The sequence below is a fragment of the Diuraphis noxia genome, unplaced genomic scaffold, assembly GCF_037042655.1.
Source record: "Diuraphis noxia isolate RWA-SAM2 unplaced genomic scaffold, SU_Dnox_SAM2 contig0001, whole genome shotgun sequence".
Lineage (NCBI taxonomy): Eukaryota > Metazoa > Arthropoda > Insecta > Hemiptera > Aphididae > Diuraphis > Diuraphis noxia.
In genome coordinates, this window is record NW_028301711.1 from 105,210,892 (window position 1) to 105,225,000 (window position 14,109).

General features: G+C 36.1%; 1 protein-coding gene across 3 annotated transcripts in view; it reads right to left on the bottom strand.

The window, feature by feature from the left end:
* The window catches only part of LOC107169616 (GATOR complex protein Iml1-like), a 64,958-nt gene that overhangs the window by 8,528 nt on the left and 42,321 nt on the right, over window positions 1–14,109 (bottom strand). For 2 of the 3 annotated variants that reach the window (XM_089216435.1, XM_089216436.1), the window contains one exon: window positions 13,847–13,981. In XM_089216435.1, the coding sequence (XP_089072561.1) occupies window positions 13,847–13,981 (135 nt within the window). Of the gene's footprint in view, window positions 1–12,963; window positions 13,091–13,846; window positions 13,982–14,109 lie in introns of all 3 variants that reach the window. The other variant, XR_016189525.1, reaches the window with a different exon arrangement.

Genomic DNA, 14,109 nt, shown 5'->3' on the forward strand with positions numbered 1-14,109 from the left:
CACCCCCGATCGCAGAGCTGCACATCCCGGGCAGACTGCGCCACATCGTCGACGGGCTATTTCCACAAAATCTGATTAGAGAGAAAATCAATCTGCCACCGAACATGTACAGCCATCCTAATTGGAAGATAGACAAGGCAGAATTACAAAACGCCGCCAGCAGCCTCAAAACAAAAATCACTCCAGGACCGGATGGGATCCCAAACGAAATCGTCAAGAGTATAGTAAAACTAAATCCTGAAGCACTGATCAAGGTCTACAACACCTGCCTTGAGAACGGGACATTCCCAAAAATGTGGAAAGCTGCAAGACTGGTACTCACAAGGAAAGGAGACAAACCCTTAGGCGAACCGTCATCGTACATGCCACTTTGCCTGCTCGACTGCCTTGGAAAACTACTAGAAAAAATAATAGACAACCGACTAAGAAAATTCCTAGACGCAAATGACGGACTTCACGACAGGCAATTCGGCTTCAGGAAAGGATGCTCCACTGTAGAGGCCCTCAACACGCTGAAGGACACCATCAGGCCAAATCAAAAAATCGGTATACTGACGTTGGATATCAGGAACGCCTTCAACTCCGCCCCTTGGAAGGCAATAACGGATGCAATATATGAAAAGGAGGCCCCCGGATATATGCAAAACATCATCGGCAGCTACTTAGAAAACCGAACTCTCATTTTTGGAGAAGGCGAAAAAGAGAAGAAAATAGACGTCAAGTGTGGAGTACCACAAGGGTCCGTGATAGGGCCCACCCTGTGGAACATCCTTTATGACGGCCTGCTGCGAACGCGATTACCTCCGGGAGTGGAATACTTGGCGTTTGCCGACGACGTCGCCCTAGTCGCTAGAGCTAAAGATTCGATCGACCTTGAATACTTACTCTCCTCAGCGGCAAAGGTAGCCCACGACTGGCTGACGAGCGTAGGACTGACACTGGCCGAACAAAAATGTGAGGCCATGATTATAACGAAAACGAGAACACATAACGGAATGGACATTATCGTAAACGGACACCACGTGCCCGCCAAGAAATGTATCAAATACTTGGGGGTACACATAGACAGCAAGTGGAAATTTACACAACACGCTAGGACCGCAGCAGCCAGGGCAGGAAACATTGTAAAAAGACTGGCACGCATAATGCCCGACATCAGTGCCGCAAAACAGACAAAGAGAAAACTGCTGAGCAACGTAGCACACTCAGTGATGCTGTACGGTGCTCCAGTATGGGCAGACGAAATGAGCGAGAAAGGCTGGACCGAACTCCTAAAAGTGCAGAGACGAATATGCCTGAGAGTGGCATGCGGGTACTGCACGATTTCGAGGGAAGCGGTGTCAGTCATCACGGGCATCACCCCTCTAAACCTGCTCGCTAGAGAAAGGAAACAAATTCACGACCGGAAGAGGAACAGGGAACAAGGAAAACCGCAAGAAAACATCCTGGAAACATGGCAGACCGAATGGGACACGTGCAAAAACGGGAGATGGACACACGCTGTCAAAGGCAAAATCGGGCCTTGGATGAACCGCCATCACGGGGAAACTAACTTCCATCTAACCCAAGCCCTAAGCGGTCACGGTTGCTTCGCCGCAGATCTAAAGAGATTCGGAAAACTAGAAACATCTGAATGCTGATTCTGTGGAGAACCAGTGGACGATGCCGAACACACGGAATTCAAATGTGACGCTTGGCGCATGAAAAGGAGAGAAGTAGAGATGAAGCTGGACATAGACTTAACTCCCAACAGTCTCATCCCGACGATGCTCACCTCAAAGGCAAACTGGGACACAATCACCGATGTGATAGTGGAGATCACGAGGAAAAAGGAAGCAGAGGAGAGGAGGAGGCAGACAAACGCGCAAACCTGAGGAACAGCCACGAACGGGAACAACTAGGGCGGCGGACTCCGGTCGGCCCGAGAAGTTAACCGAGAGCCAACGAGACAACGGAGATAGCAAGATAGCAGACAGAACAGCAAACATAACCAAAATACTTGTGAGATAGTAACTAGGAGACTGTCATAGGGCACCATGATGTAAAAAAAAAAAAAAAAATTGTAAATCAAAATGTAAGGTATTAAGTCGGGAGATTGAACCGGCGCGACACTAAATGATGGCTCATGGGGGTGAAATGACCGCTAGGTTAGTACCACCCCATGTGTCGATTGCATGTAAAAAAAAAAACAAAAAAAAAGGTTAGGTTAGGTTAGGTTAGGTTGAGGGAGATCGACGACCGATGCCATCTCCAAAGCAATGGAGAAGGTGGATAACGCGTCTTCAGGTCCGCTGCGTCGAAGAGAACTGTGCGTGTTGGTAGCTCTGGATGTTGCCAACGCGTTTAACTCGGCTAACTGGGAGTACCTATATAATAGGCAACTAAGATACGGAGAAGACAAAAGTAAGAATGTAACGTGTGGGGTGCCGCAGGGATCGGTTCTCGGACCGACCCTGTGGAATATTATGTACGACAAGCTCTTACATATGGATTTAGACACGCAGCTATTAGGTGTGCAGGGAAACTCATCCACCTCGCTGATGATGTGGCCCTTATAGTGACGGGACGGACAACCGATATTCTAGAAGAAAGGGCGAACGAGGCGTTAGATAAGATATCCGATTGGATGAAGGAGAATGATTTAAGGCTGGCGGCAGATAAAACAGAATGCGTTATGCTTACCAAAAAGAGAGGTTACAGAGAACTAGTGTTCAAAATCAATAACATTAGGGTGGAACCGAAGGAAAAGCTTAAGTATTTGGGTATAGAACTCAGTAAAAAACTCGGTTACGGATCACATATTAAATATGCAGCGGTTAAGGCAGGTAAAACAGCCGGTGCCTTAGAAAGAATCTTACCAAATGTACGAGGAGCAAAACAAGACAAATGAAAAATAATAGCATCTACTGTTCAAAACCAGCTACTTTACGGAGCGCCGATATGGGCAGGAGCTTTAAAATTCCAGAAAAATATAAATACGTTACTAGGACCACAGAGAAAAATGGCTCTGCGTATAGCTATGGCGTATCGGAAGGTTTCGACACCAGCAATATTGGTGGTGGCAGGGACCATCCCGGCACACCTCGTGGCTAGAGAAAGGCAGGAGAAATACAGACAAAGTAAAAGTGAACTTGAAGTAAATAAGCAGGAGTTACGGAAAAGTACATACAGGGATTGACAAAAAGAATGGGACGAGTCAGAAAAGGGAAGATGGACGAGAAGACTCATTAAGGATATAGATATATGGACAAATAGAGGTTTTGGAAATGTAGACTTCCACTTAACCCAAATGTTGACCGGTCATGGATGTTTCGGGTACTACCTGAACAAATACAAAATTCGTGCAAGCTCGGAATGCGTGGACTGTCAAGCCCCTGTCGATGATGCGGAACACACGATTTTCATGTGTGATAGATGGTGGCGGGAGAGGAGGAGCCTCGAAGTCAATGTAGGAAGTGATATCGGAGCGGAATCAATTGTACAAATCATGTTGCAGTCCAAGAGGAATTGGCTGGCGGTGAAAACATTCGTCGCAAAATCCCTGGGCACAAAAGAAGAAGAAGAGAGGCAGGCGGAAAGAAGAAGAATGCTGAATTGACTATATTAACGAATCGCGTAGTTAAGAATTATAATGTGCACCGAAGGTGAAAGCAGAAGGGGTAGAGCCCTTCAATATCTGTAAACTAAATTATTGTAATGTTTTCTCTTTAATAAAGGATATGGATAGATTAGAGGGAAGGTTCACGACTCGGCAGAGTGTGGTTCCCCTCTAATTCTAGCGCCATGATAAAGACAAAAAAAAAGGTTAGGTTAGGTTAGGTTCCTCCCCACGGGATCCGCCTTGTCGTGGCGGGGAGGCTTGCGGGCTCTTAACTGAGTCTTACAAAGTGATCCCGGTCTAAATTAGACCTAAACACATAGCCTGACCTTAACTGGTCGGCAGGTCTTGTCCACCTGCTAGCAACAGCAAAAGGACACGGAAGGAAACCGCAAACCACCGCCGGAGGAGCGATCGACCCCCGGTGTCCTGGGAGATCAGGCACAAGGACCGGAAACAAAGACAACTGACGCTAGGCTGGCGCCGGCAGTGGCGGCCAAGCCACATACCAACATACATGATGAGTACAACCAGCAATCTTGATGTTACTGCTACAGGGGCCTCGGAAACCCCAGAGCCGGCGGTTTGGGGGACGGTGCTCGCCCCAGGTGTCGTCATCACCCGTAAGCACTAAAAGTGTAGAAGTGCTGAGGCAGGCTTCTACCGCCAGAAATGGAGCTGGTAATGCAACTGCCGGAGAGGGTGCAAAACAGGCTCTCTCCAGTGGCCGGAAAGCCACTGAGGCAACTGCACCCGCTTCACTGTCCCGTTCGCAAGCGGAAGCAAAATACACTAAACTGCTAGAGGATACTATGGCTCAACTGGAGACACTAGAGGCAGCGGTTCGCGCAGCCCCAAATACTAAGCTCGACGTGAAAACAGGAGTCAAAGCCGTAGGTGCCGGGCTTAGGGAGTTTGCGAACCTTGCAAAGAAACTAGGAATGGTAAGGAACCCAGATGCCCAGGAGCAAAGATTAAAAATTCTACAACAACAACAGCTGCAGCAGCACGCGCAAACGACAAAGGCTCTAAACGACATTCAAGAGGGCATAAGACAACGGGGTATTGGTGGTGGCGCAGCGGACTTGTCGGTAGAAGAACAAGGGGCTCGCACCATGGATATCCACGCACGCCTGGTGGAACAAAGTGGAAAAATCGATGCAATAACAGAAATTGTGGAAAAGATACACACTACGTCACACCTGGAGGTACCAAACAGCCAGTGGTCGGAGGTAGTCAGAAGAAAACCCCCCATAAATGCGGGACCCAAGTTGGTAACCAGCAGGGCAACAGGATCTACGAGCACGGCTTCTGAGGACGGCACGCAATCAACACGCTTGGTGCCTAAACCAATCAAACACTCTAGACCCCCGGCAATTCTGGTAAACGTCAGGCGCGAAGACTTTCCGGTCTTGGCAAAGAAAATTCGAGGGGGAGCGGACCACAAGATAAGAGGGATAGAGCCCTCTCTTTTTTGTGGACCGAAGCTCTTTAATGTTATAACGTACTTTACGATAATGCTATTTTGTATGTATATTGATGTACATTGTTTTGTCATCTAATAAATGATACGGATGAAGGGGGAAGGACGACCCTCCACGGGTGAAGTGCCACCCTGTAGCGCCGTGGTTCAAACAAAAAACAAAAAAAAAAAAGGTTAGGTTAGGTTAGGTTAGGTAAGGACCTAACCTATACAATTATCAATTTGACACCCACCCTACAACCATCAGGTTTTTCACTTAGTAAAAATTTGTATACATTTATATGATACTTGAGATGATAATGATTTTTGAGAGAATCGATTTTGGATATTGGTGTAAGTCTAAAAAACAATTATCGTAGATACATGCAATTTTCACTGACTACTTAAATTAGCAATTTCTATAGTTCATACAATTTTCAAAATAATTCAAATATTTTTAAGTATTTTGAAATTTAAATTTTTTTTATTATAAATGTCTATAAAATTGTATTCGTGGTAAAAAAGCTTTTAAGTAAGTACTCCTAATATAGTGTTACAATGCCACTTAAAAAATATAAATAATACATAGTCACAATTTTGTTATAAGTTTTTAAAGTTCAAATTTTGACAAAATACACTCAGAAAAAATATGGTATAAGTTATGAATTTAGTTAATTGGTTTAAAGTTTTGTTATTGAACTAGAATAAATAGAAAATTATGTTAAAATAAAGATAATATCTAATTTATATTGAACATAATTAAAATGAGCATTCTTAATTTAATGTAAAAGACATAATAATAAAGTAAGATATTTAATAGCTAAGGCAAAGCGATTCAAAATTTGTGCACTAAAATAATTCATGCAACCTTGCTTAACACACGGGGGCTTCATCGTGTTGCTGAAGAAATAAGAAACCAATATAAAAACATTGATCAACTCGTATCCAATGTGAAAAAAACTTTTCTTAAATTTTCTTATAAAATATTTTTAAAAAACATTATTATTATTTGAAATTACAAGGTTTCTAACTAGTCCAGTCATTTAAGCTCCAAAATTTGTGTTTTGAGGAATTAAATCGGAAAGCTTTGAAACTTTGCAAAAAGTTTGGTTATAGATCCTGATTAACCAAAAAAAAGTCGCCATTCCTCCGAGGTCCAGAAGTGTCCGCCATCTTGGATTTTAAGTGCGATTTTTCAGTTTTTTCAAACTATCTTTGAAAACATTAATTTTATATCAAAAATACCTCTATACAAAAATGTAGCTGATAAAATTTTAAACAAATATGGTTTGTTTTAGATTCTGAGCGGAGCAATGAATGTATTGATTTTACCATGATGTGTGTTTTTTTTTTTTTTTTGTGTCTGTCATCACGTTTTGGGGCAGTAAAAATGCTTCGATTTTTGACTTCAGTACCTCGTTCGATCAGAAAGTGAATATAGTTGGTACTTTAGGGGGTCAAAAGTAAAAAATTCTTAATACTTTTCTAAATAATCGAGAAAAACAAACTAAAAATTAAGGGAAAAACGGGAAATTTAACGCACACTCATTTTTCGACAAAATCGATTTTAGTTATTGATGTAACTTTAAAACAAATGACCATAGATACATGAAATTTTCACCGAATGTTTATATAACTATATTCTATCCATCATGCAATTTTCAAAAAATTTCGACTTAAGTTGAACTATTCATAGGCATTTCAAATTTTCGATCATTATTAGTTTTTTTTAAATTAATATCGATAAAAATTTATTTGTTAGGCAGAAAAGCTTGAAAATTTAATACAAGGCTCTTAACATATTGTTACAATAGCAGTTGAAAAATAAAAGAAATTCATAGTCACAATTTTTTTTTATAAGCATTCAAAGTTTGAATTTTGACAAAATACGTAAAAATCACGAAAATTCACAAATTATTTTAAGCTAGAAATTCATAAAAAAATTTCTTTTTAAATCTAAGATTTAAAAATTTAATACAAGATTCCTTACAAGTTTTTCAATCTTTATCACAAATAAAAATTCCACCGGAAATTCAAATTAAATTTTTATGAGCATTTGAAATTTAAATTTTTACAACATTGGATTTTCACTTTTAGCGATTTCCTTATTTTGGTGTAACTCTAAAACAAATTACCGCAGATACTTGAAATTTTTACTGAATGTTTATTTAGGCGTTTTATACATTTGATAAAATTTTCAAAATATTTAGATTTGTTTTGAGCTGTTTACTGACATTTTAATTTTTCAACTTTTTTAGTTTTTTTTTCTATAAATATCGATAAAAATTTATTTGTTCGGTAGAAAAGCTTGAAAATTTAATACAAGGCTTCTAACACATTGTAACAATAGAAGTTAAAAAATATTAAAAATTCGTAGGCACGATTTTTTTTTATAAGCATTTAAAGTTCAAATTTTGACTAAATGCGTAAAAATAACGGCAATGTTCAAATTATCTTAGATAGAAATTCATAAAAGTTTTCCTTTTTAATTCTAAGATTTGAAAATTTAATACAAGGCTCCTAACATATTTTTACAATAGCAGTTGCAAAATAAAAGGAATACATAGTCACAATTTTTTTTTTACAAGCATTCAAAGTTTGAATTTTGACAACATATGTAAAAATCACGAAAATTCGCAAATTATTTCAAACTAGAAATTCATAAAATGTTTTCTTTTTAAATCTAAGATTTGAAAATTTTTAATAATCTATAATATATCCTAGACAGATAAACCGTCTTCGCTCAGAATCGTTTTTTGTATACAATGATATAATATCAATGGATTCAAATTTAATTCAATCCATTACAGTAACCTACTGTACAGCAGAGCGCCATACACGACTTACCCGCTTTTTTTTTTTTTTGTAGCTTGAATAGGTTAAGAGCAAAATTTAACCATGTCTTATAATATTAAACGCGGCGCGCTATAATACTATATATAGGCTGCCCGTAGGCGGCGCGTCACACTTGTGTCCCACTAGAAAACGCAATATTTACGTTTGTTTTATATATTAACATATTACAAATATACATTATTATTGATATACGCTATATTATAAACAATTTAAATATTTTATAATCATATAATATATATTATACACCGCGTATTATATTTTACTAAAATATAAATATTTTTTTATAGCATGTTGGTACCTACATTGAATTTTATTTTATATAATTATATTGTGGGAGTTCTGTATGTGGCTGTTCAGTTGACCCAACCGTTGTGTCCTTTCCCGATAACACTACTAATTTATTGTTATTACTTATTAGTTATTAATAACCATTTATTGTTGAACGACGCAGACGGGAGGGTCGCATTCTAACGGAGATATTTTGTATCTTCGCTGTTTTACAGTGCGTAATACGTATGAATATCGCTCGTATGCTCTTTGCTGATTATTTTCCACAGCGTATTATTAATATTAAGTAATCGTGATGTCTGATACCGTTTTTTTATTTATGACAACGAATTAACTGTCAATGATTTTGTTGTTGTAAAAAGAAAAGGTATAATATCTCTCATACACGCAACACGCGAGTGTTGTGCGTAATGATGAAAAAGATAAGTGTTTTGCGAGGACTCGATTCTATTAAAGTACACATTAATTGTCGTAAACATTACGCGAGAATTGATCGTATAAAACCGGATGAGATTACTAATAATAGTGATGTCCCAATTAAATCGCCTATAAAAACACAGTTGCGCTCCGCTCGTCCTTTATTTAATATCAAATTAACGTGTTTTTTTTTGTGCGGAAAATATTGATGATAATTTTTTAAAAAATGAAAATAAAAAACCCGCAAATAAACGTCGTAAAGTATTTAATGTTCGAAGTCTTACTTTGCGTGGAAGTATACTACAAATGGCGTTAAATAGAGATGACGAGTTTGGTAAAATAGTTTGGAAAAGGGTTATTAGTGAACCTGATCTAGAAGCTGCCGAGGCAATTTACCACCATGACTGTTATGTGAAGTTTTCTCGAATTTCTTCCATTTCAACACAAAAAAGAGGACGACCCGAGGTAAGCAATATATCAGAATCTATGGATATCATTTTTAAATATATTGAAGAGATCGAGGAATGTCAATTTTCAATAGACGATCTTATTGAAGATCTTGATGGCTATAAGCCCGATAAAAAAACAGTGAGTAAAAAGTTGATGGAAAAGTATGGCAGTGATATTATCATTAGTAGCGGAATAGGTACAACGTTTTGTTTCAAATCGGTCAGTAATCGGATACTTAATGAAAATTGGTATTCAAATAGAAGTAGTAACGTTGAGGAAGAACGATTAAGAATAATATACACAGCAGCAGAAATAATTAGAGAGGATATTAGGTCACAGGTACATGACCTTACTTCGTATAATTCTTGTTTTGATTTTTTTTTTAATGTTGATACGGTTGTACCAAATACTCTGAAAGTATTTTTAGACGAAGTTATCATTACTAAAAAAAAAAGAACTGAATTTACAAGAAAAAGTACTGCGATAGCTCATTCAATTTTGGCTGCAACAAGACCAAAATCATTCATATCACCGTTACAATTAGGCCTTTCAGTCATGTTACATAGAACATTTGAATCTAAAAATATTATTAATATTTTGTGCAATCTTGGTTTTTGCGCATCCTATCGCGAAGCATTATTATTCGAAGCATCTTCGTTGTATCATCCACAGCCAGATATTTTACCGAATTCATTTTCCCAATTTATTTTTGACAACGACGATTTTAATATTAATACTTTGGATGGTTTAAATACTTTTCACAGCATGGGCGGTAAACAATGTGTGACACCTACTAGTTCAGTTTGTCCAGTAGATAAAATAAATCGACTCAAAATAATGCCATCGTCACAAGATATAGGAAATTTACGAAAAATAAATATAAAAATATTAGAACCAGCTGACAAAGATGGTATTAAAAATATTATGTTTGACAATTTAAATAATTTTGGTGTAGATGAATAAGTTGAATTATCTTTGCCTCATTTGCTGTGGATATTATGAAAGTTTATCAACAATCCTTCAATCCCAGGATGGAATGCATTTATGGCGAAAATAACACAGAATAAACCATTTTCACAGTCAAGAATAGTTCCACTTCCATTTGTAAATTTACCTCCAAGCAATTACGACACTATAAATACTGTCTTACATTTCACATTAAAAAATGTTCGTCATTGGACCAAAATACCTGTGTCATAACCAGCCCCTCTATATCAAAGCTCGTGATATAGTAGCAAAAAGTCCAAATTTATCAAATGTCATTGTTCGGTTGGGAGGTTTTCATTTACTTATGTCGTTCTTACGCGGTTGGATATATAATGGCAGGAAGTGGCTTAAAGGAAATTTTTAGTACAATTTATACACCGATAACTGCAGATAAAATGCTCACTGGTCATGCATACTCCAGAGCTGTAAGAGGACATACGTTGGTCCATTTGGCGTTATCAAATATTATTTTACAGTCATTTACAATTAGTGGTGAAGAGAAAAAACAATTAAACGATTTATTTTATATGTTATATGCGTTATATGTAATAGATGGTGGTTTTCTTTTACATGGAGTTGTGTGGCAATTAAATTTAACTTTCAATCAAATTTTTCAACTGTACTTATCCTATATAACAAAACATTTTGGGACCAATGCAGTTATAGTTTTTGACGGCTACAATGAAAGCTCGACAAGTACAAAAAATATGGAACGTAATCAGCGTGTAAAAAATACTTCGGCGGACATTTTATTTGATGAAAATATGGTTCTACATTCTTATCAAATATAAGAAACAAAAGTAGATTGATACAAATGTTGTCTTCATATTTGATAGGTAAAGGTTACATTATTAAACAAGCCAATGACGATGCCGACACTGTAATTGTAAATGAAGCTATAAAGAGGGCACAAAGTCAATCTGTTGTTGTAATTATTGGTCAAGATATCGATTTACTGGTTTTATTAATAGCTCTTACACCGGTAGAAAATCAGATCGTATTTTTAAAACCAGGAAATGGAGGAAATGAAAATAATATATATTCAATTCAAGATATCCAAAAGGTTAATGGCATAAAAATATCAATTTTATTTTTACATGCTATAAGTGGATGCGATACTGTTTCATGCTTCTATAATATTGGAAAATTAAAACATTTCAAACTTCTCAACCAATATCCAGAACTTCAAGAAATAGTAAATATATTTAACTGTCCAAACTACACACCTGAAAACATTTTTAAAGCTGGGGAAAGATACACATTAAAATTATATGGTGCACCACAAAGTCAAACAAATATAGACGAATATCGATATTTATTATTCACCCGAAAAACGGCTGGAAATAAATTCAAATTGGCAAGCTTACCACCATCAAAAGAGGCTTTAAAACAGCATATATATCGAACATATCACCAGGTTCAAATGTGGCACGGAGAAGAAAAAAATATATACATAAAAAATAATATTGCCCCCCTTCTCAATCAAAGAACTAAAGCCGCCCCTGTTACTGATGAATTGAGGAAAACGTGTTGAGCATTTGATTCAACAGAAAATACATGCGTCACCTAAACTCTTTGAACAAATCTCTGTTGGTACTTTTGAAGTTTTCAAATTTGAAATAAAGGTTTGTATTCTTGTTATAAAAAATTGTAAAAGTTTTCAACTTTTTTCAACTTTTTTTAGAAAACATTTTAACTTTATGTACCCAAGCAATGACCTAAGGGACTGCTGTATCAAAAATATCAAAACACCATATATCCAATTGCGCCGTTATAACTTATGCAGTGGTCCTAAGAAATTGAAATTGTATGAAAATAACTCAAATGCCAACTCTATTCGAGAATTGTCTCATGATGAATCAGAAGGTAAATTAAAACAATTTAACAATTGAAATTGGCACCAATTTAAAACATTAAGGTGAAGATTTTTCTACAGCTGCTGAATTAAATAGTGTCAAGCAATGGCATACATTTTATATAGAGCCTGTAAAGGAAGTCCAAATAAAGCGAAAAACAAAACTATTCAAGATATCATTGATGAATGGCCAACATACAAACAGTCTTTTGGTTATAGTTTGGTATGTTTGTTTAATCGTGTTTATTTGGAATTATAGATTAGGTGTTTTTAGTTATTTATGAGTTACCTATTTTAAATTAATATATGTATATTAAAATGATCATTTTTCTTTCAAAATTGGCCTACAATAGTGTAGCTACTGCTATGTACTGACGTCCCGCTGAGATAACTAAATACGCATGTACACGTAGATGTACCTACGTAAGTATCCCTGGGGCATATGATTTCACCTACCATATATCAATGTGTGAGATAGCTGGTGTGAGTAGAATGCCAAACTAAGAGAAACCCATAGGACAAAATTATCGTGTTGACAGGAAAACAATTGGGATCATTATTAGATAAACTTATATGGGTATTGGGTTATTGAGATTACGTATCGCGAATAGGAGGATGTGAACCAAACGGCCACGTGAACGTGGGATGCTACGGTATCTTGGAGATACGCGCGTACGCATTTGCACGATTCGACCATGGGCACATACTTATCTTATCGATAGGAGAGGAAACGCAGAGAGTAAGACTATATAGGAGAGCCCCGAATAGACAAAAAGCAGACGTGAGCCACCAGAGTCGGTGCAAGCACCTTCACGACAGTCACAATTTCAATTTAATCATTTGGACATAGAATATTTTTAACTAAATAATCTTTGGACTAAGAAATTACTGGAGCCATTTAATACTTTTATCAGTGTCAACTGTCTTCGACAGCTAAGCTACTAGCAGTGTCTTATCAGTAATAGTGTCTTGTTCAAGTCAAAAGCAAATAAATATCTAATAATTAGTCACAAGCCAAGTTGTTATACTTATTTCACCCAAACCATCTACCTCGTCCTTCGTCCACTTGTATGCTGGGACGCTGCACTACCATAAATTTAAATGTTTCAACAGAAATAAATAATTTGTTTTTCTTTTCAAATATATAAGCATATAAATATATACGTATATAATTTACCTGAATAAAAATAAAATAATTCTAATTTCAGATTGATATAGATTTTGAGTGTATGAATACAAATTCTAAGCGCAATTCACTTTTTTCTAAATAAATACCATACTATTTAAATGACAACAATTCCAAAAAAGCAAGACAAAATTGTGGGGCTTGGATTCGACCGATTTTAATTTTAAAAATGAATATTAATTAGTCATTGTGTTAGTTAGGGAATGGTCAAGAGGATTTTATTTTTACTAATTCTTCGATAAAATATTAACAATTTAAAAATAAGAATTTGTGTTATATATATATATATATATATATATATATATATATATATTTATATACGGCATTAATTTTTGTAATGATGATAAATTTCCACGGCCATACTTTAGTAGAGTTGTTGAAGACTTTCAATTAGTTTTCAAAATTAAAATCCGTCAAACCCAAGTCTTACATTTTTGTTTAGCTTTTGGCTTGGTTTTAAATGATTATTTGTACTTGATCCAGCCACCTTAAAACTATATATCTCGATACACGATACAATTGCATCTCAAATACGTGTATTAAATACTAATATCTAAAATACTGCATACTTTGAATATATTACAGTCAAGTTTCGATTGGAATCTCAAAGGTTAAATAATAATTTGACTTATGCATTTTTCAAGTATATACTTCAATCATACTTTAAAAATACTTCAATAGGCAAGAAAAACATTAGAGTTATCGAAGAAAAGATAATAAGATTTTACACTAATATTAACTACTCACCTGTAAGATGAATATATTGATTATGATATGATTCATTTCCATTAGTTTTTGAATTACATATTATAAACCCGAATCTGTAAAGTATAATTTCTTGGAATAGTAATAATCTTCGAAGCCATGAATCTTCAGGATATTCTGTATAAATATATGTTTAAGTATTGTTAATATCTAATATTTTTAAATAGAAAAGAATAACAATAAAATTTAGGATACTAAATTCTTTTTTTTTAACAAAATATTTCTATATAGCAATGCCATTAAAA